At 37.6% G+C, this 23387-nt stretch overlaps 1 protein-coding gene across 2 annotated transcripts; it reads left to right on the plus strand.

Moving 5' to 3' along the window:
- Positions 1–1457: 1457 nt before the first annotated feature.
- Positions 1458–22904, plus strand: LOC121951507 (macrophage mannose receptor 1-like). 2 transcript variants are annotated; one of them, XM_042497854.1, is made up of 31 exons: positions 1458–1571; positions 1951–2307; positions 2608–2778; positions 3332–3487; positions 3759–3869; positions 4832–4969; positions 5072–5251; positions 5760–5917; positions 7288–7401; positions 7749–7864; positions 9903–10051; positions 10716–10915; positions 11334–11443; positions 12464–12536; positions 12659–12812; positions 13016–13054; positions 13838–14001; positions 14114–14181; positions 14397–14497; positions 14614–14759; positions 14948–15053; positions 15765–15892; positions 16901–16927; positions 17748–17850; positions 18467–18696; positions 19123–19288; positions 19478–19645; positions 19747–19863; positions 21631–21798; positions 21954–21980; positions 22073–22904. In XM_042497854.1, exons 1-31 carry the CDS (start codon positions 1508–1510, stop codon positions 22330–22332), a joined length of 4269 nt encoding a protein of 1422 aa, XP_042353788.1. In that variant the 5' UTR covers positions 1458–1507; the 3' UTR covers positions 22333–22904. The 2 variants fall into 2 exon arrangements, with proteins under 2 accessions (XP_042353788.1, XP_042353789.1); XM_042497855.1 differs by having other exon boundaries at positions 5763–5917.
- The last annotated feature ends 483 nt before the right edge of the window (positions 22905–23387 follow it).

Consider the following 23387-nt stretch of genomic DNA (forward strand, 5'->3'; position numbering starts at 1 on the left):
GGCTTTTTTTTTTAAAAAAAAAAGGCACACTTTTTTTCTTCAATTTGTTGCAGTCTTTTAAATATTTTCTATAACCTGGTACCAAATAACTCAACAAAACAATGTATACACAATTTAAAACACAGAAACTATTACAAGCAAGTGAGTATTAAACATGTGTTTAGTAATTCAACATCAAAAAGCTTTTTTAATCAAACACTCAGCCACGCAAAAGAGCCTACTTCCTCTGCTGCTTCTGCAAACCAAGGGCTAAGAATGTGGGCCAATGAGGGAAGACTTAAAGCATTTACTCTCTTAGCTGATCTTAATTCACAAACCATAATCATGTGTCTGCCCATCTCATTTAATCCTGGTCTTTACACTGATTCTTAACAGCTCCACTTCTGCATGGCCTTAAGTTGTTCAGCTGACAGCACTGCACCAGGCAGCAGTACCATCCAATGAAATTCCCAAATGTCTGCTTTTGGCTACTGGCTTCCTGTGTGACTCCAAGTATAACAAAGCACAACCTTTTTTCATTACTTTAGTATGTGTATTTTTCTCTTTTTTATGGATGGCTGTATAAAATATCACACAACTGTAAACAGCAACAATTTAAGCTTCTCCAAAAGGGAACAAACAGTATCTGTATTATCACATGTATCTCTGGAAGTTATGATCGGAACATCACCAAATTTGGATCGGATGCTACCAGTGAGTCACTGCATACTGTAAAGCATAGATTCCATCAATCACCTCACGATTACATTTGACTGCAATTTAGAGGGCAACAATCTGACAATAAAAGATTATCAAATATATCTGATGCAGATTTGTTTTTCATACATGATTTATTTTTCTCACCATGACTACTTGGTATTTTGTCAGAACACAGCATACTGTATTTGTAGTGATCCATAATAAGATAAACAGAATAATTTACCATGCATACAATGAAACTTACCTATTCATCAGTTCATATAGAAAAAGAGTGCTCTATTTATCAGCAAAACAGTAGTCTCATCTTAGCATTGTCTGTCTCTTTTTTAACCTATTTTGCATGAAACTGGCTGCTTTCCAACAGAAACCTCACATACCCTGGTCCAAGCTTAGTCCAAACGTTTGTTTTCCCTCCCCTCTAGAGCAGCTGCTGCCCTAATCTAATCTAAAAATTTGATCAACTCTGATCAAACCAACCACAAACTGATCAACGCGAGTGAAAGTCAAAGAACTTTTCTGATCCCCACCCCAAATCAAGTTTAAAACAGTCTAACAATGCCAGAAGAGTACCTGATACCTAAAATGTGAATGGAGTAGCCATATTCTTAAAAAGACATATACTGGAAAAGGTCCATCATTTGCTTACACAGACAAACGGAGAGAAAAACACTAAATCAGCATTATGGGCGCTTCCTTGTTGTGAATATTACACAATACTACCAGGACACAGAATGTGTCAGTATGGTCCTCTGAAAGAAATGAATGGATAAAATCCTCAGCTGTAAGACATCGCCGAAGAATAGCAACAATGGAGAAAACTTGTACAGCTTTTGTGCTCTTCATACAAATACTACGATGTTTGGCTTTCGATGGTACAGTATTTCAAGATTTTCTAGATGTGCACTCTGCTCTTCATTTGAGACTGTCATGCGTTTATTATAAGTCACTGTGAATGTTGTCGGTGTGTGTCACCTTTATAAAATAAATTATTGTTTATTTGCTACAGTTCAATATCAAGGTGACAAGGTGGTTTTACTTTTTATATAATGTTTTGCAGACATTGGATGGTTAGGACTTTATTCAATTATCAAATGTATGTCTGTTATGTAAAAACTCATCAGTAACATTGTCCAAATAATATTAAGTGTAAATAAGTGAAATGCGTGGTCTGTCCTTGAAAAACTGTTTTTCAAAGGATTTTCAAATATCCGCTGCAGTAACATTCAAAAATGTGTCATTCTTTCTCGACAGATTCACCATTTCAACTAACTAACAAGGACACTGGTTTTTGTTTGGTTATAATAAATAACCAATGCAGTGACTTACGCTGGACAACTGGTGATCGGCTTCTGGTAGAACAAATGAAAAAGTGCCTGGGAGCCGAGGGGAAAAGTGTGGGAAGTGAAATAGGAGTTTACGAATGTGATGAAAACAGTGACCTCCAAAAGTGGGAATGCAAGAATGGAACAGTGCTCGCCCTCAAAGACCAAGAGCTCTACATTGAGCTCACTCACGAGAGCACGGCAGCTCTTTCCAAAACAATAGGACCAAATAACCACCTCATAATTTCAGGGACATCCAATGGTGCATGTGCAAGAACATACAGAGGTACAGTATGAAACATTGATGTTGTGAAGGATTTGCATTGTCCAAATTAAACAATAGCCATTTTTTTGTTAAAAAGAGTTAAAATTGTAAAAAAAAAAAAAAAAAAAAAAAAAAAAGGATACATAGCAGTTTCAGAGATCATAATAAAAATTCCATTTATATGTAAGATTTATTTAACACAAGTTCAAACTTGTAAACATTTATGCCAGCACACATTCTCAATATTCTTAGAAATAAGCACATCATTACGTGTAAATATTTTATAAATCTCATCTTTGGTTTGTTTTTATCACTTCTTAGAACTATATGCCATTGGTGGAAATGCAGCTGGGCTGCCGTGCATGTTTCCCTTCCTGTACAAAGGCCAGTGGTTCTCAGACTGCACTACACTTGATTCTGCAGAAAAGCATCTTTGGTGTGCGGTTGAAACAAAATACCAAAGTGAACGCTGGGGCTACTGCCCAGTTACTTGTGAGTACTATCTGTAAAAATCTTATGTTCTTTTATACTGCAATGGTTGAAAGCCATATTCACAATGCTAGTGCTAATACTCTCAGAAACATCGCCCAACAAGCTTAGAAAGTTATTTTTTTGTATCATTTTTTAAGCCATGGACAAAAGCAACGGGCTACCCCATGACTGAATTAGGTAAATAACAATAGCTACAATAGCTTTTTTGTAGTCATAAATTACAACTTGTGTGTTTGAATTTTGCCATTAAGCCAACATTTTGGAAAGATAAAAATAGAATATAAAAATAAAGTTGACATCAAAAGAGTTTTAAGACCCCTTAAGGGTCTTTAAACCAAATCTAGCTGGAAATGGCTGGCAACAGTATCAGGAGGGGCAATTATTATTATTTTCTGAAACACTCATTTAATCTAGGTCCTACCACTACTTCACAGTTAAGACTTGTGTCTACCCCATCATTTCATGAGGACAAAAATATACAGCTTCCAGTTATGGGGAAAAAGTTTTATTTTTTGTAGCAAACATAACCCATGTTTTGTATATACGCTGGCAGCAAAAGATGGATGGACTAAACACCCAACAACAGGAGCCTATTACCAGCTCAACACACAAGCAGCTCTGACATGGCCCCAAGCTGACGCCAGCTGCAAACAGCAGGGGGCCTCTCTGATCAGTATCACTGATCCTCATGAGCAGGCTTATGTCGCAGGTAAGGTGATACCGATTCAAAGTTAACTGTACTGACAAACAGAGTATGTATTAGAGTATGTATGTATTAGGATTAGATTAAGAAAAGCAACCTGTTTTTAAATAATTCACTCAATACGTGCCTAAATGCATTACTTCCACTGATCTATCTGAATGTTTGCATGGAAACTGCTGCCACAAAATATTCAGGAACTTTGAGGCTTAGAGTGAACTAGAGGCAATAGGGCAAAGGCTTAAAATTTTGTCAGCTTTGTTATCCATGCCCACAACAGCACTACTAGGTCCAGGGGGCAATACACTTTGGACAGGGCTGATCCTGGATCCAAAACATGGCTGGAAATGGTCTAATGGGAGGCCTTACCGCTATCTGAAATGGGACTCGGGTGAGTTTGTCCTCCGCTTCAAGTTTTTGCTTGTAATATGTTAAAACGTATCCCAGGAAAATAATTCTATCAATAAAATACAATTGAACCCTGAACACTTCACAAACCTATTGGACAGATATGTATACATCTTAGGGATTTAAAAATGCAATTATTTGTATTTAACCCTTCGGTACAAGGATTTTGGTTCAGGACACATTACAAACCAAAGAATACGTTAAATTATCATATTACATTTGGGAAATAAAATATACAAAATTGTGTTTAATATAATGTCCTCAGTATCAATGAACTCAAGAAGGCAGCCTGAAGGTAGAACAGAACAAAACAGGCAGCATGCTATCTGCTCCTTCCATCCCCAAACCAAAATACTCTACTACACAGAGACACACAGGGACTCACACTACCCATAGCAAGATTGTTGCAGGAATACTACCAGACCATAAATGAGCTTTGGCATTTGGAGCCACTTAGCCACTAAAGAGTTGTAAATATAAAACAAAACGCTAGACACTGAGTTGAACAACAAGGTGCACAGCTGCAGACTGTCCTTAGCAGCTACTCAGGAGCACAGTAACACATAGACAACCCCAAATCTAAGCGCATGTCAAAAAACAAGTCGTATTATAAGTGGCTATGAAAGATTCTTGATAGCAGCTTAGCCACAAGCACACACACTCCAAAATATGTATTTGCCAAAACACAGGTGACATGAGGCGATACAGCAAGGGCTGTTATTGCCGCGAGTTCTTTTAGGTTGGATCAGTGTGTCTGGGCCTTTCGGCTCTAAAATTTAACAGACTATCACAATTGATAAATACATGCAAGAAACGAAAACATAAACATGGCAGTTTGTGGTTTTACAGGAGGTTATGTGTGAGACTATGAATCTGACACAAATCTGAGGGCTGAAAGGAGACTGTAAAACCAACATATCAAATCAGACTATCGTCTTGTTTTAGGACATCCACTCCCTAATCCCGGACAAAACTGTGTAATTGTTGATCCTGCTGTACAGTACCTATGGCAAAGTTCACTTTGCAGCAAGAAACTCGGGTACATCTGTTACAGTACAGAGGCTGAGGGACTGACTACACAAGGTATAGAAGATATTTATTCTATTCTGCTCTTCCAATCCCTTCAGAACCAAAATGCTACATTGTGTATCTCTCCTTGCATTTCCTTGTTCTTTTCATCATCAGCTGCTGAGACAGGATTTTGTGCAAAACACTGGCTATCCTACAGAGGTCACTGCTTCTATCTTAGTCGTATGCAGAAAACATGGCCTGATGCTCAGAGAGACTGTCGTAATAAAGGAGGGGACCTAATCAGCATCCGCAACGTGGAGGATCAAAGCTTTGTCGTCTCTCAACTTGGATACAGTACGTGACATAAATAGAAGCAAATGAATGTTTATCTTTAAGTAAGAAACCCTGAAAATAAAGAGTTTGTAAATATCTGGGGTCTTCCTTTCTTCCAGCTTTTTTCCTGGCATTGTGAATTACTGCTCTCATTAACTACCTCTAAGGAACTGTACAATCTACACTGCGTTTTTATTGTGGTATGGCCCCTTTACACTTTTTCTCAGGTAGAAGGTAAACATTACATCTGTGGAATAAATTTCTCCACAATGATGGAAGTGGTCTCTTGTTCAGGCAAGTCGGCCTGCCTCTGCTATAAAACCCTGAGACAGTCTTTCCTTTGTCAATGAAAAAGGAAAAATAGCTGATGAGTCAAAGTTTGGAAAGAATAAATGAAACTGTCCAAAAGGACAAAAATATATAAAAATGCATTAATACCATGTTCAATGTATGTTATCTATTAGTAATATATCAAGTTAAGTTGTGAATAATTTAAAAAATAATAATTGTTTTCTTTTGTCAATGTCAGCAGCATCCACCGATGAGCTCTGGATTGGACTGAATGACAGGAAGACAGAGGGGCTGTTTGAGTGGATGGACCACTCTACTGTCAGCTTCACTAGCTGGGAATTTGGAAAACCTGCTGTCCCAAATAATATGAAGGACTGTGTTCTTATAAGGGGAGAGGTAAGGAGCCTGCATGGGAATGGTGTATGTAAAAATGATCATTCAATGCACTGGTTTCTAACTGGCTTCTGGCTTACATTTGGAATACATTTTGAAATGTTATTGGTGGCCTACAAAGGTATCCATGATATACCCCCAGATTATGAAGAACTTTCAACCTCTTTCACCCCAGACAGGCCCATACAATCATCTGATCAAACCTTTTAGCTGGTGTGACTACCTGAATGAAAACCAATGGTGACCATGAATTTTGTTATAGCCTCTCAGCTTTGAAACAGCCTCCCCCTCAATGTGACATCAGCAGACTCCACTTACACTGCAGCCTCTGAGTACCTCCTTAAAACTCAGATGGCCTACACTTAAAGATTTTTCCATCTTACATTATTGCATCACTTCATTTTTTATTATGCTTTAATGTTTACTATTAATAATAAATAATTACTATTTACTATTCATAAAGTTTTATTATAATTCATCGTCCGTACATTTTAAAAATGTGCTTGCTTTTAGGCATTATCATTTTTATATCTTTATACACGCCTCAAAATATTTTGAACTCTCTGTCTTATATTTAAGAGTGTATTTGTTATTTGCAGGGATGAAAATTTGTGGGCACCTTTGGTGCATGAATTTAATCAACCTACCAGCCAAGGTGGGGGTTTAACAAATGATTAGACTGCTCCATCTGTAGACCACTTGAAGGCAGCCAGGATAAAGATTTGGACTTGGGTTTATTTTTTCCTCATCTTTTCCATTAGCACATCTAGTGATGTGATTGCATGTTGACAGTGTCTTGATTCACGTTGTGATTCTGCAACAATCTACATATTACCCCTGCTGTCCACCTATGGCACCTGGTAGCCTGATTTCAAGGAGGGGAGGAGGGGTCATGGAATCAGACTCAGATCCTGATGCAGAATGAGGATTATAAAGGGAAAAGGCAAAAGAGACTGCATTCCTGAGTGTGTGTGTGTGTGTGTGTGTGATATAGCCATACCCATATACATACATCTACATATAGCCTATATAAAACAAGTTGCCACATGTGCAATCATGGCATAAAGGCAAGCTACGACCATAGTAACAATAATAGTGTGACAGAGAGACTCGCTGCTTACGAGGCCTACATTAACTCGGACTTGGGTCAGGTTTGGTCAAAGACAGAATGCGTGTTGGGTTCGGGTCAGACTCGGGTTAGGTTTAGACAGAAATTTGTGGCCCCAGCCACACTCTGATCTTAAATACAATATTTAATTTACACAGTTTTAAGATTTTGGCATTGCTGTTTGACATTTGATTTACCAATGCTTTGCCAATGCTTTGCCTTTCCAGAACATCCAGTTTCCATAAATTATTGTACATTGTTGCAGAATGGGAACTGGGCTGATCATGTTTGTGAGGAGAAACATGGCTACATCTGTATGAAGATGAGTTCCTCATACCCCATTGGAAATGAAGTGGATCAGGATGCGGGCTGCAAAAACGTGTGTTGAATTAGCTTTTTGTCTTTTTTTTCTCTTTGTATATACAAATTGTTTGTTCACTGAATAATTCTAAAAGTTTAACCTGGGTTAGGCCTGAGCTTTTTAGCCTTTTGCTTTTCTCGAGGGTAAAAAAAACAAACAAACAAACAAAAAAAAGTAGTTCCAGTGCAAAGCTCAGAGTTGCTGGTGAATACAGTAAAGCACCAAGCAGTTTCATTGTACGATATATTGTCACTGAATTATTTGATTGGAGTGATTGTAGCATCTTTCAATGTTTGCAGATATAGCATTAATATGAGAAATCATAACATGATCTTCATTCACTTCTTTGTTCTCCAACCATCCAGGGATGGAGAAGACATGGCTCCTACTGCTACTTTATAGGTACACAGGTCAAAACCTTTGATGAAGCAAAAGATGACTGCAAGAGCTCAGATTCTTACTTAGCTGATGTTTCAAATGGGTAAGAACATTTATTTTCATTACAAATGAGCAATAATAGGTCACCACACAGATTTTCTATGGGATTCAGGTCTGGGCTCTGACTGGGCCATTCCAAAACTTAAATCTTCCTCTGGTGAAGCCATTCTTTAATTATTTTTAATGTATGCTTTGGCTTACTGTCATGCTGAATGGTGAAATTCTTCTTCCTCTTAAGCTTTATGGTGGATGTCTCAAGGTTTTTGGTTTGAAACTGTTCATAATTCTTTCCACCTTGACCAAAGCCCAACTGCCATCACCACGCTTCACTGTGGGTATGGTGTTGTTTTGGCGATGTGCACCACACATACCCTTTGGATCTATGGCTGAAAAGTTCAACCCTGGTCTTATCAGATGATAGCACATTTCACCACATCCCTTTGGTAGACTGGATGTATTTTTGTGGTGAGGCTTCAATGCTTTTTTTTTTTTTTAGAAAGAAATGGCTCCTTTTGCCACCAACCCCATTGTCCAGACATATGAAGAATACAGGAGATTGTTGCTGCATCTAGTACACAACCAGTACTTGCCAGAAACTCCTGCAGCTCCTTCAATGTTGCTGTAGACCTCTTAGCAGCCTCCCTGATCAGTTTTCCTCTTGTCTTTACATCAGTTTTGGAGGGAGATCCAGTTCTGGTTAATGTCACTGTTGTGCCTTATTTTCTCCACTTGTTGATGACTGTCGTCACTGTTTTCCGTGGTATATATATATATATAAGGTTTGGGAAATTATTTCATTCTCCTGACTAATACCTTTCAACTGTGAGATCCTTTTGATGCTTTTTAAGCTCTATGTGGAGCAAGGCTATTGCTATAAGAGTTCCTTTAATTGATGCCAGGTTTGTGCTAACTACTATTTCACGTGCATTTTAGTGTGATTGGTTAGGTCTGAACATAGCCATATCCCCAGTTAAAAGAGGGTGTGCACACTTTTGCAATCACATTATTTTAGTTTTTCATTTTTATTTTTTCCGTCTAAAGGATTTCAGTTTGTTTTTCCAATTACATTGCGCAGATTATGGGTCACATTAAAAGAAAAAAAAGTTCTGAAATGATATATCTTGGTCTCACTTTTTTACACAACAAAATCCTGCCATTTTAACAAGGGTGTCTAGACTTTTTATAGCCACTGTAGGTAGTATGTGTTAATGACCTGTGTTTGCCTTCCATCCATTTCCAGTCTCCAGAAATCCCTGCACATTTGAAAGAGAAAGTCCACCAAGTGATAAAAAAATGTACTTACTCAGTTTTGAATGCAATTGCCAGCACAGATGAAAAGAGTTTAAAAGTGGATCAGGGGAGAGAGATTTCCCTTTCTCTTCATTTTAAACTCAAACCAAACTGAGACCAAACTGTAAAAGGAGGATGTGATGATCAAAAACAAATAAAGATTATGTTACTGCATTTTATATCTCTTGACCAAAATGTTTTCAAAAACATATTCTAGTTCACAAACTGGCTGTAATATGAGAGTTTGTGGCCAGAAAATGAGTGCCATGCCGTTTCAAATGGTAAGACTAGGCAGTGGTAATTAAATATTAACCAAGACTGGTTACTTGGTTGCCTTTTTCATACCTAAAACATTTGAATAAACATCTCTTAGATTACTTTTTAACCATAAAACAGGATTGGCTTTCATTAGCTGGCCGCGATATTGCTTTTCGGAAAAGCACCTCACATTACTTAACCCACTAGATGGAGCATTGATTGGTCCCGTGCAGCTGAGCGCTCTCTGATATTGTGTTTTTCCACCCCTTGAGCAAAACCAAATGCCACAGTCCCTTTTGTTTTATTTTGCGATGCAACACCACTTTCAGTATTTGCATCTTTCTACTGCACAGATAACCCAGACCATCTTTCCAGCAATGAAATACTTCTTCAAGATCCATCTAATCTGAACTTGGCAATTTGTGGATCGATGGCCACCCTGTTAACAGAAAAATATCTTCGAATGTTTTGTTGGCATATTATATTAAGTGATGCCAAAAATCCTCTGATCCCAGGTGTGTAAATATTTTCAGGGTGGATAATGCCTTCCTCATCAGCTTGGTGGGGATGAGACCAGAAAGACACTTCTGGCTAGGCCTCTCAAACATGAAAAACACTGATCAATTCGTATGGACCAATGCCAACTCAGTGAAGTTTACTAACTGGAATGCTGAAATGCCAGGTATGGAGACATTTTAAACTCCATGGCTGTGTTCGAAACCGCCTACTATACTAGCAGTATGTACTGATTTGGTCAAAATGCAGTGTGCAGTATGCAAACAAAAGTGAAATCCACCGTATGCCAGAATTATAAATAAATCAGAAATAAATAAATAAATAAATCCGGATGTCATACTGATTCAGAAAAAATCCTCAGTATGCATTGGACCAGTCTGCCTCGCTTACTGTTTCCCACAATGCATTGCGCGGACAGCGCAACTGTCGTTGTTGTGTTACCAATGGCTCGGCGGTACATCTGGTCACTTTCAGTCGTTACAAAGACGTTATTCATCTCACAGGTAAGCCTTTATCACTATCGTCTATATATACACCACTTTTTACTCTATTTCAAAACGTAAATGGATGCTACGCGGCAGCGGTTTTGCTATCGTTTGCTTCCACTTTCAAAAAAACGGAAGCCAGCCATGCCTGGCTGAGCACACTGCAAAACGGATAGAACTGAACATCCATATTACATTCAACTGTCAAATGCAGTAAGTAGTATGTAGTGGATACTGCATACTGAATGCAACTGTAGTAAGCAGTACGCCGTTTCGAACACAGCCCATTGTGTTGGATGTGGCTTAACAACTGATATTTCGCCATTTTTCCCTCAACAATGCAAGGTAACCAACAAGGCTGCATTGCCATGACAACTGGGGTTTTTGCTGGCCTCTGGGATGTGTTGCCTTGCACCAATAAGGAGAAATACATCTGCAAACACCTAGCAGAGGGGGCAGTTTCTACCCCTGCACCAACAACTGTTCCCCCGAACAAGTGTGCCAGTGGATGGACTCGACTAAAATCGAAAAATGATTGCATTAAGGTACAGCCACATCATTCTATCTATCCATATACATACACATAAATATCTATTTATAGTGAATTTATCAATCTATCTCGATAGATAGATATGGATAGATACATATGTACATAAATGCATATGTCTACCTTACCCTATATACACACACACAGACAGTTAATGATTCCTGTAATAGATGCTGCATCATATTGCACTGTATGATATGTAGGACACTGACCAAAAGTTTTAATTCAATCTAAACCTTTTTTCAAATACAGTAATTTTATTTCCACCTTTACGTGATAGGGTTGCTTCTCTGCTTAAGCTTGAAACCCTCTCCAATAGGCACACCTAAAAAGATTGTAAAGCCAATAAAACAGTAATTGCTTGTTGTTCAGTCACACTATCAAACCACATTGAGCCTCTCTGTCCTCTGGTCAAGTTTTTTTCGGAAAAGAAGACCTGGTATGAAGCCAGAGATTACTGCAGGGCCATCAGAGGAGACCTGCTCAGCATTCACAGTGCTGATGAGCAAAGAGAGCTCTCAAGACGGTAAAGTATGAATTATTCAAGAGTACTGGGTAGGGTTTGGTATCCTTTGGATTTTCTAACAATCCCAGTTCTGCTCATCAATTCTAGTCCCTAATAAAAATTGATTTAGATTCTATGAGGGTCCTGGTCAAAATAGGTCACCAATTTTTCACAAAAAAATATTAACATAGTGCACATTCATTTTCATAGCTCACTTTGTACAGTGAATGGAGCCTAAAAATTCACCCAGCTGTCACTATCTCCATGCTGTTAAGCTCCTTTGTCTGTTTGAGATCAGAAGCTACACTCTGCCCACCGCAAAACATCATACACCATAAACAATGATGTAGTATGACACTGTATATTTATGTTATTTATCACAGTTATGAGCACTCATGGTGTTTCTCCACTCTGCTCCGAGGAGAAAGGAGGAGAGCTGTAAAAAACTTACTAAAGCCTCACTCACCATTGCAACTATACAAGCTCCACGTGCAAAAAGCCAACATGAGTTTGGTATTAATAAAGCGTAATCCACCAAAAAGACATGAGGAGGACAAAATAAACAGTTAAGGGAATAGAGTTCATTGGGTTAACTTATGTGGTAAAAACACTGAAGACTACTTTCATAAAGGGCGCGCAACAAGGTCGAAAAAGATTAAAGGGGGTGTTTATAATGTTACACATATAAAATTAAATAATACTAATAATAATAATACTATTAATAATAGTAGGCTACTACAATTATAGATAATAGGCTATGCATAATTTTGTGGATTACCAGACAGATACTTGGGGGGTACCTGATCTGGTGAAGAGCTCTGTTACAGCATAAAGAGCACAAGGAATTTATGAAACTCCTTTATTTATTTATTTTGGTACCTAAGACTTGGCATTTTGTATTTGGTTCCAACTTGGATGAGTTTTGATTCCCAACCATAGCACTGGGGAAGTGCTTCTACAGATGACCTTTGAGAGGTCAGAAGAAGTTTTTATACTTAAATCAATCCTATATTCACATTATATAATAATTGTTTATTACAGCTATGGCCCAACCTGGATTGGACTTAGTGCCCCTGACCCAGTCACCGGTTATGTATGGAGTGATGGATCCCCAGTGAGTTAACATTTTGCTACTTTAATAGTTGAAGTCAATCATTTTAAGCTTAGTAAACTCAATCAAATAGACCATAAATATATTACATAAACCACTGCTTTATCAATTGCTTTTGTTTACAGCTGCAGTTCCTACACTGGGAAAATGGAGAGCCAGACAATAAAAATAATTTGGAATCTTGCGTTGTATTTGATAGTGGTAGGCAATCTGCAAGTGGCTCTTGGAAAGATCTGCACTGTGAGAAGTACAAACAATGGGTGTGCCAGATCCCTGCAGGTAAAATTAGTGTTTAAAACAGTTTCTTTCTCTCTTGCTTGATTTTTTTCAAAGAAGATTATGTCACCCCTTGTTGTAGGTTACATAAGCAGATTTGTTCTTCCGACAGTGTTCTCCTGTTTTTTTCAAAAGGGGAATTTTTTTACTTGGTGCTACCATCTATCACTTCAGCGCTCTATTCACTTAATTTTTCTCTGTTACAGGAGTTTCGCCAAAGCAGCCTCCCACCCCTGTTGCTCCTGGTAAGTGTGCCATTGTCTATGTAACCTAGAAGAACACATTGCGAATAGCCTAAATCTTTTTTAGTAGTTCCCAAAGGATTTTCTGAGACTGTTGTGGTGGACCTCAGACCCTCTTGGGGCATCCTGGAGAAGCTAAAAATGTCGAAACTGATTACAGTGCGATGGGCCAGCACAGACTAGGTAATTAATGGGAACCACTGTCTATTGCGTGGTTTAAATTTGCTGCTGCCGTTAGTTCACTGTCTTCTCTCTTTAACATCTGGTTTACCACACTAGCAACATGTACCTACATTTAACCAACAGACTTCATACACCAAAAACCAGAGTCTACAGTCATGCTGACGGTTTTGTGAGGCAATACTTAAGCTAAATGCTTACATTAAAATACTAAAACAATCATGGTGACGATACTTGGACAAAACATGTTGATATTACATAGATATGTTTATTGTGTTCACCATCTTTGTCCAGAGTGTTTCAACCAGCAAAAATGTGCTAATTTGTGGTGAATACTGTACAAATAAGGTCAGTGGGAATGTCAGTGAACTACTTTTGACCTGATGGTGGCACTGCATGAAAATTGAAGACACTACAAACTTTTACAAGTGATTCTGAAAGGGACATAACGGTGTGTACCAAATTTTATGACAAGCCAAAAAAATTGCAGAGACATTTCAAATCATCTGAATAAATGGCTAATGGCTAAAAAGCAAAAACATAAACAAAAAAATCTGAATGTACTCATCTACTGTAATATGTTACATATTGCTGACATGTTTTCAGACTACAATAAGACCTCAGACGGGTGGATAGAATGGAGCGGGTCTCAGTATTATTACAACAGGGATGTCATGGTAATGGAGGAAGCTCGTCGCTTCTGCCAAATGAAGCATGGTGACTTAGTAACTATAAACAGTGAAGCTGAAAATGTCTTCTTATGGAAATGGGTGAGAAATGACATTTGTACTTCATTACTAGCATTGCAGTCGTATTTAAGATCAAATATATTGCCATGTAAGCTCTGCTGATTTTACTGTGGGCCTGGGTCTGTGTGTGCAGATTTCCAAAACTTATGGAGAGAGGTCTTTATGGATCGGCCTGGATGTAGATCTTGATGGAACATATAGGTGAGTATGAATTCAATAATGAATACTGGATGAAATAAAAATCAGAAAAGAAGTCAAAGAAAAAGAAGAGACCATTGAATCTTTGTTTTAAATATAAACTGTGGCAAATTTGGCTTGATACCAGTGATGCTGTTTTTTAGTCAAATTTAATCATGGTCAGTATCATTATTGTATCACTAATTTTATTGTGTATGATCTTTTTGTGTTTCAAAAAGTTGGATGGATGGTTCTCCAGTGGTTTTTGAAAGGTGGGATGAAAATCAACCTAATTTCCTACGCAATGATGAGAATTGCGCTTTCATGAATGGATTCATGGGTGAGTATTTTTATATAATGACTGTTATCAAGAATAATCTGAGATTGATCAGTAAACGTAAAAATATATATTGTTTTTGCTGAACTATTTATCAAAGGTTATGGGTTGGCTTACAGGCTTCTGGCATGTTCAAAATTGTGGGTATGAGATCTGTTCTATTTGTAAACGCAGTGGCACACCACATGCCAACGCCACTATAGCACCAACAGCTCCTCCTCCAAAAGGTGGCTGTCTGCAAAACTGGGAAAAAATAGACTCAAAGGTCAGAGGTCACTTTTAATTTTTATAGTTTGACAGCATGGGGATAGAATTGATGTTGCATGAATTTAACCCTCAATACAAAAAAGTAGACACCTATTTTTGAACTTTAAAATATGCCAAACAAGTAAATAAATAAGCTAAAGTGGTTTTCAGAGGTATCACACAAAGCTGTTGATTTTTCACCAATAGTGTTACAGAATCATTAACAGCCAGAAGGAGACGTGGTTTGGAGCGAGGACACAATGCAAATCAATTGGTGGAAATCTGGCCTCAATCCCCTCAAGAGATGTTCAAGGTGTGTTTTATGTGTTGTTGTTTTCTTTTGTTTGTTTGTTCATTTGTGTCCCAGTTATATTCCAGAGAGATGCATATTATGCATATTTCTTGAAAATGTAAATTTCTGCTGGGTGTACAGATAATGTATATAGGTCTTAGTTATTAAACAAAGTTGTTGGCATTAACAAAAGACTCAGCTATTTTACTTATGCAGAAAGCATAAATTATTTAAACATAGCAAAGTACAGCTTTAAATGTCATATACCCAGTACCAGGCTTTTTTCACTTCCCATGGATGGTAGATGCTACAATCAACTCAAAGTGTCTGCTTAGTTGCAATGCGGAGTTGCAGAGGTTAGATTTCAAACTTGCAAACTGAACGGTAAAATATGTATTTCACAGTTGAAAAGACTGACTTTGCATCATTCTAAAGACAGACAAATTGTTATGATGCAAAGCTGGTTAAAACTGTCAAAGTATCCCTTAATGTTTTGTTTGGTTCAATACATTGTCAGGTCAGTCAATTGCACATTGAAAAAGTTAAGAAAAGTAAATGTCAAAAAAAAAAAGTTTACACTGCACTCTGTGTAAAAATATACAAATTTTACCAGGTTAAACATATATATATATATATATATATATATATATATATATATATATATATATATATATATATATAAAAATCAGCAAACAAATGAAATAATATGATCAATCTCTGTTACATGTTTAGTGTCTCTGACTGCAAAAATGGCTGAGGCACCTACGACTGATCTGTGGATTGGTTTGTATAAAGAAGGCGTCAGTTATTTTCTCTGGACTGATGCCCAAAAAATGAGATACCAAAACTTCAATTATGGAGTAAGTGCCCACTTTAATTTTTGTGTTCTAATGTTGAGTACAGGAGTTATGAGCTGCACAATTTAGAATATTACTATTTTAATGAAACTAAAATTGATATTTTTTTCATTCATATGGGACTGTTTCTTTATTGCTGCAGCGCTGCCATTTTCCAATAAGAGTGACTAAGCACCCTTTTGGGGTATTTAACATATTCAAACTTCACTGTACATAGGAATATAGTGACCGAAAGAATGACACTGCGGATTAAGGCTGTAATTAAGTAGGATGGCTGAGCACAGCTTTAGAGCTAAGGTGAGAAGCTCAGGCATCCAAGCTCTAAGTGAATTTGCTGCTTCTTCTCAAAAATGAACCCGGCCAAATTGGTTTGAACATGTCCTGGGCACCTCCAATAATGCGTTTTTCATACATATCCAACTGACAGGAGACCCCAGGGTAGACCCAGAAATAGCTGTGGGGAATATAAATCTGACCTGGTCTGGGAAAACTTCAGGATCCCCCAGGAGCTTGAAAGTTTTCTGGCAGTTATGTCACACGTTATCCCGGTAAACTTGCTATCGACATGTCCTCAGCCTACAATCACCTATAATGCTACACTGTGAACAACACATCTGCGTTGTAATCATAGAGACAGCAAAGTGTTGTGACTTAACCTATTTTGAAATTATTTCTTGCTTCACAAAAACCACCGAACTCAACTCTGTTCAGACATGTGAACTAACCACAGACAATCATTGTGTTCATGGACTCACTGCATTGTGCTGCTCCAGTTCATGCATTTCGCCACATTAGATTGAATATAAGGAAAACACTGGAAAGAATATTTGGCATTATTTTTAAGATTTAGTAAAATATCTTTTCTGGGCTTGCCGGGGGGAGATCCTTTTGGCTTGGCAGGGAGCCTGGCCTGTACAGTTGTACAAGCACTGTACAAGAATTTACACTGTATGGTTTCTAATAAAATCTGTGGGCACATTTCTAATTATATGAAATCCATTTTCATTGCAGAGCTATAACCATCATCGCACCAAAAAGGTAAAAGAAAAAAAAAAAGACACTGCTTCATTTGTCTTAACCTGAAACTGTAATACATCACACTTTTATGATAAGCTGGGCAGATCAGCTGAGGGCTCTAGTACTTATGGTAGTTAAGCAGGCAGATGGAGATGTGAGCTGGATTGTATAAGAGGATCTAAGAAATAAGGACGGTGTGGTGCGCTGGAGAACAGGAGTGATATGATCTATGGGGGAAATCCTAGTAATAATTTGGGCAGCCAAAGTCTGGACCAACTGAAGTTTAAAGACATTACAGAATTTCACCACTGAGTGTCACACTTGACTCAGCAGCCACACCAAGTAGACCGTAACGGACCGAGGACCACAATACTCTGTCGCCAAACTGCCTGCATCAAAACAGCAACTCGTATTATTTTCTATGTACAACCCCCACTCTTGTGGACAACTTTAATATTTCCAGCCTCACTGCCACTGAAAAAATACAATAAAGTTCTCAACTGATTCTCCGCTCTTTTGTGCTCCTGTGGTAGCTTGACTAGAGAACCCCTGGATGACAGTGTAGAGCTGTTTACACATTTTCATTTACAAACACAATGCTATGCTAACCACAATGTAAAACTTCCTATTACTAATGCAATACAAGTTGCATTCACCACCACTGGACTAGCTTGCTGATGCAGGGGTCTTTTTTAGTTTTTTGTTTGTTTGTTTTTGCCTTTAAGTGACATAATGACAAATTAAATTAAACCAGTTTAAGCCCCTCAAAACCAAATATCAGCCCAACTCTGTTTGTACTCTTAAGTTTGCTTTTTACCTCACAATCACTATATTTTACTAGGGAAATTGTGGTGTTTTGACTTCTGATCCCAAAATTGGTATTGGACAGTGGATACAAAGGTCCTGCAATGATACCAATGGATACGTCTGTCTTCGAAATGTTGGTGAGTCTATATTCTGCCTTTTCTCTTGAATGCATTTCTCATGGCCTATAATAACTTTTACTTGTAACCAGATACTCTGCATTTCCCTAATGCCAGGTTCAGACAACATAGTATCAGCACAGTTATAACAAACTCCTGACAGTGACTGCTTGAAATGTGAACGACAATGAGTGTCGTCAAGGACAATTGATCGTTTTATCCTGTGTAGTGTGTCATAGTAAACATCTACCAACGCCCTGTTGTCCCCACAGATGGTTTAGCATGTTTGTTTGTTTGGATTTTTTTTTTGGGGGGGGGGTATGAGTGTAACTGTAAAACTCCAGCCCTTTGGATATTTATATAATAACAACTTACAACTGCATAAATTGTATTAAAGCACTTGTTGATTTGATGTGTAAGTGTTTTGCATTGCTATCAATAATCTTCAGTGACCAAAACCAGAATTTCAACAGTGAGACGTGTTATACTGTATTTTAAATACAAGCTTATTCACATAGGACAATCTTTAAAACGGGATGAGAGAGCGACTTCAGTCTTACTTATGAGCATTTATACACTCGAACCCCTGCTTTAAAGATGAACGGAAAAACTTTGTTTTATTTCCTACCCTAAACAGACCCATCTCTCCCTGATTCTCCTGAACCAACATATACTGATTATGTCAAAGTACTTAATGACACAATCAAGGTTGTTACTAAAAAAATGAGCTGGAATGAAGCCAAAAAGCACTGTGAAGGTGATGGTGCCAAACTGGCTAGCCTGCGAAGTGAGTGGACAAAGCTCTACATTGACCTGATGGCTATCAAGTTCAAAGCTCCTATGTGGATTGGACTAAATAAAAATGAGGTAAAAGGCAGACGGCATCTAAAACTTAAGCTTCTTACCCTAGAAACTGTATGCTCTATTTGTACAATTCTAGTTACATTTTAAACATGGATAATAATTATTATTATCAGTTTATATTATCTGTGGCTTTTATGAAAGTAAATATCTTCCATGCTTTTGTCCATGATGTAATAAATAGATCAGTAATAATGTATTTGTACATTTAGATGTACTAAATCCACTAAAGCTAATTAGAACAATAGAAAATATTAAATAGACTTTTCAAGCATTTAGGAGACTAGCAAGTTGAAGGAAAAGGAACAAGGATGGGGGGGATTCAAAATGTACTGTAAAAATCACAAAAGATTACAGTTTCCTGGGATAAACAACCAAACTATATTTTGAATTAATGATGCTGACTGCAGTTTGACAAATCTTTGCTTTCAGACTGGTGGATATTTCAGATATATTGATGGCTGGCACATTCCCAAATCCTATTGGGGTTATGGGGAACCAAGGAGGAACCGAGATTGTGTGTCTGTTAATACGAAAGGAAAGTGGACAGCTGCTTACTGCAATGAGAAAATGAGCAGCATCTGCATGAAGTCTACGGGTAAGACTAATGTAAATTTTATTTCACATGTGACTCATCCTAAATGTCATTCTCTTTATGTTGACATTCAGTTTTGTTTACCTGTCTGGAACCAAACATTGCATTAGATGTTACTTGTTTCCTTTCCTTTCTCCTTTAGTTGAATATAAAAGCATGTACAACACACTATCATCAATCTCTCATCCACAGATGTGCCACCAACAGAGCCAAGCAATTTCCCTGGAGTTTGCCCCGAAGACCCAGAAGCGTCCCGGCCATGGTTACAAAAAAGCTGGCTACCATTTAGGGCTTACTGTTATCTCTTTTACACAGAAGAGATTGAATGGACTGAGGCATCTACTATATGTGCAACACTTGGTAAGAATTTTCTTTAGATGGTCAGACACATAGTTTTGATCAGCATGTGTTTGCTTCTACTAAAAACCATCTGTTCTTTGTGTGTCACTTTGTTTCTTAAGGTGGAGCGCTTGCAAGCATTGAACATCCATCTGAGCAACAATTCCTTCACGAAAATATTCAAATGTTTCAAGACAGAGTAAACTCTTTCTGGGTCGGCTTATATAGAACTCATAGAGGTACGACCACTTTGTTTGATCCTCCTGACAAAAAAACCCCACCAAGTTACACTTGAACATAAAATGGGAAACTATGTTTGTTTTAAAAAAAAAAAGGTTACAAATTCACTTCAGCTTTATTAATTACTACGGATAAATAGAACTCTGAAAAGATGCACAGAAAAATTGTTTAGTTGACAACAAATGGAGAATTAATATAGCTGCATCAATAAATATTGTTAAATCAAATATGGATGTGTAATGTAAAAGGCATCATTCATTGTGCCAAACCTGTAAGAAATAGGGATGTCACGAGAACCAATACTTCAGTACCAAGTCAATGCTCACGTTCAAAATATGACAGTACCCCCTTTTCTATGGTACCGTAAGTGCCTGATGTACAATATCGCCATCAACGGACAATAACTGATGGGCGCAGCAAAGGATTTACAAGCATCTGAGCCAAAGAACACCAACCAGCAGGGACACAAACACAAAAACATGCTTACTTCAAGTGCAGCTAGAGACGCAGCTCCACCTTTGCACCATCGTAGAAACAGCAAGTTGAGCTGAGTTACACACACACTCTCACTGTAGTGCCAACACAGCCCCGCCTGTCCTTAATCACTCTATTGTCTCTCATCTTTTCTTTGGTTGGTGTATCTCCAGTCTGTTCAGTCTGTGGTAGTTATGGAGCCTCTGCAACAAGTTGTGGTAAAAAGATAACAGCAAGGGGGCTGTTTAGAAATTATTTGCATTTGAAGCAGATGATCATGAAAAGGTGAAATTTATAAATGGCTCAGTGAACCGCATACAACAAGAGATTTTCATTTGTTTCCTTGTGTTTGGGACTAATGCTGTACTAAGTTACACTGTGATATGTTCAAGCCATGCTCAGTGAAAACTAGTATTGGGCAAAGCTAACAAAATTGTGATGAATTCAACATAATCTTGTAAAACATAGTTTTGGGTGTTTTTTTCCCCAACTATTACTGATAACCAATTGCCTGCTCATCAGGGGGTTAACTGATATGATAACCAATAATTTCACATTTCTATATTTTAAAAAGAGGCATATAACCTGTTGTTTATACACAGCAGTGGGTAAGAAAGGCTAACATAGTGAGCAAATACAAAATATTTAATTCTCAATAGCCTTGACCTAACAAAATTTAACACAATACATTAACATTAACACAAAACAGCCAGTTCTGACTCCTCCGTCCATACGGAGGCCGTGAAAAGACAAAGATTTTTGAGTATATGTGTTACTGTACTATTGGACCGTAGTATCAAAGTCAAGAACCATGTTATTTTACTGCTATCGGTATCAGCTACCAAATAGGCACAATTTTAAGATGAACACCAAAGTGTCACCAATTCAGTGTCTGACCAAATATCTGCCTTCCTGTTCCTGAGAAATGACATTCAGTAATGTCCAGAAAAATGCTTTTGCAGAACATTATGGAGTTATGGCCCAAAACATGTTTTTTTGTGGTCACAGTGACCTTGACTTTTAACGAACAGAACTCTAATCAGTTCACTCTTGAGACCAAGTAAAGGTTTAGCCATGACAAAACTTCATTAAGGCCTTTTTGAGAAAATGCATTCACCAGAATGAGACAGAATAAGGGTCACACTGACAACGAAAATCTAATCAGTTCATGACTGAGTCACAATCCAACTTTATCCTCAAAGCACTCTTGAGATATCGCAATCATGAAAACTGGACCAAGTAATTTAATGACAGACAATATACAACAATATTGTATTTATTTTTGTCCCCAGGCATGTGGCAGTGGTTGGATCAAACCCCCCTGGACTACACTAACTGGGGTGAAGGTAAACCTGATCGTGGCAGTTATGGCATTTATGGAGTGATTGTAACTGTGGATGGAAAATGGTCAACAGCTGGCCATCAGAGTGACAGAGCATACATTTGCAAGGCACCCAAAGGTGAGCTCATCATACTTATTAGTAGAGACTGACCGATGGGGGATTCAAAATACAAAATTGTTCATTTAAATTCTTTAATGTTACTTTATGCAGGAGTTAACATCACGAAAGTGAAAATGTTGTGTTTTTCTAAATCATGTTTGTCCTCTTTCTAGTATTACCTGAAGCACCACAGACCACTGGTAAGTTGCAACTCTTCATCCTTTTTTTTTTTTTTACTCATAATTATAATTTTTTTCTTTTGGCTCATCATCTATGTGTTGAATCTTTACAGTACATGCTACGGTGGGTCCTCAAAGCCAAGGCCACAACATTTTGGCAGTTGTGCTGGTCATTACTGCAATTGCCGTAGGGACAGTAATTGTCTTGTTTCTCTTTAAGAAATTTAGGCACTGCTTACCTATCCCTAAAAAGTATTCTACCTACAACAACCCACTATTCTTCAACAATGAGCGGTTTCAGCCTAGTCTGGTCAACACCAATAAACATGTAGTAAATGCAGAGGAGAATCCTGCACCTGCTCAAACTGAGTGATAAATTTCAGGGGGGGGGGGGATTACAATGTACAACATATCTTGGGCAGAGGGCTGATGGCTCTCTGACAAGAATTTAACTTTCTGTTTTGAAATACGATTTAAACTGGCTTAAATGAATAAATCAGTTTTAAATTTAGCATGTCTTTTTTGATATACAAGTCTCTGTAATAATTTGAAATCATTTATAATTGTAAATGATATGACTAAAATGATAACTAAGAATTTACTGATTTATTAAATGCCCAGGTTGAATCTTAATGGATGTATGTGGAATTTATTTATTGATTTAATCATTTGATTCATACCATATATCATTACTTTAAACTCTTATGCTTGCAATGACTGTGAAATGTCTGCTAGACTTCAAACAAGGCAAAAACATGATCTTACTAGACCACAGTATAAGTTAAGAGTGACAGTATAAAGTATCACTGTCTATATCATCTATATCATCATCTGCAATTCATTATCCTTGAAGCTGGAAATCTGTTATCTGCCTAGAAATAGTCTTTTGGGATATGTACTGCAAATGAGAATTTAAACAACTGTATTAAAAGACATTGTAAACAATTCATGGTATCTACAGTGAATGTTGCTAAAGTTTTCCCAAACTTTAGAGAGAAAGCTCAAAGAGTGTATATTAAAGTGCCTACCTCTACTTATCTTAACAATTTATTTTTTACAGTCTAAGATTTTATGTTATAGACAATACACAATCTTTTAATTGGTAAACATAAACGCTATGGATGTAGACAAAGCACCATCTCAATTAAGAAGACCTATCTTTTAAACAGAACATAAAGGGTGCATTATAATGGCACTGGAAAGGTTTAGTTTGTCTTTGCATTGTGTTTTTTGTCTGATGAAGAGCTTGATTCTGGAAACGTCACCTCAGCAGTAATTACATATAAATTCATGAGAGCGTAAACTAGTGTGCGGACTCTGTCTTTCTGTCTTTGATTTGATTGCCATTTACCTGTATCACTTGTGGCTTGTCTTCGACTGGTGTTCTCGCTGGGATCTTAGACAGCCAGTTGTGCACAGGCTTTCATG

The sequence above is a fragment of the Plectropomus leopardus genome, chromosome 12 (assembly GCF_008729295.1).
Source record: "Plectropomus leopardus isolate mb chromosome 12, YSFRI_Pleo_2.0, whole genome shotgun sequence".
Classification (NCBI taxonomy): domain Eukaryota; kingdom Metazoa; phylum Chordata; class Actinopteri; order Perciformes; family Serranidae; genus Plectropomus; species Plectropomus leopardus.

Coding starts and splice junctions, on each gene's coding strand:
- LOC121951507 (XM_042497854.1), top strand. CDS start 1,508: ATGGAGAAAACTTGTACAGCTTTTGTGCTCTTCATACAAATACTACGA. Junction 12,813..13,015: donor GGTGTGCCAGATCCCTGCAG/GTAAAATTAGTG, acceptor TCTCTGTTACAG/GAGTTTCGCCAAAGCAGCCT. Junction 14,760..14,947: donor GGGAAAAAATAGACTCAAAG/GTCAGAGGTCAC, acceptor TTTCACCAATAG/TGTTACAGAATCATTAACAG.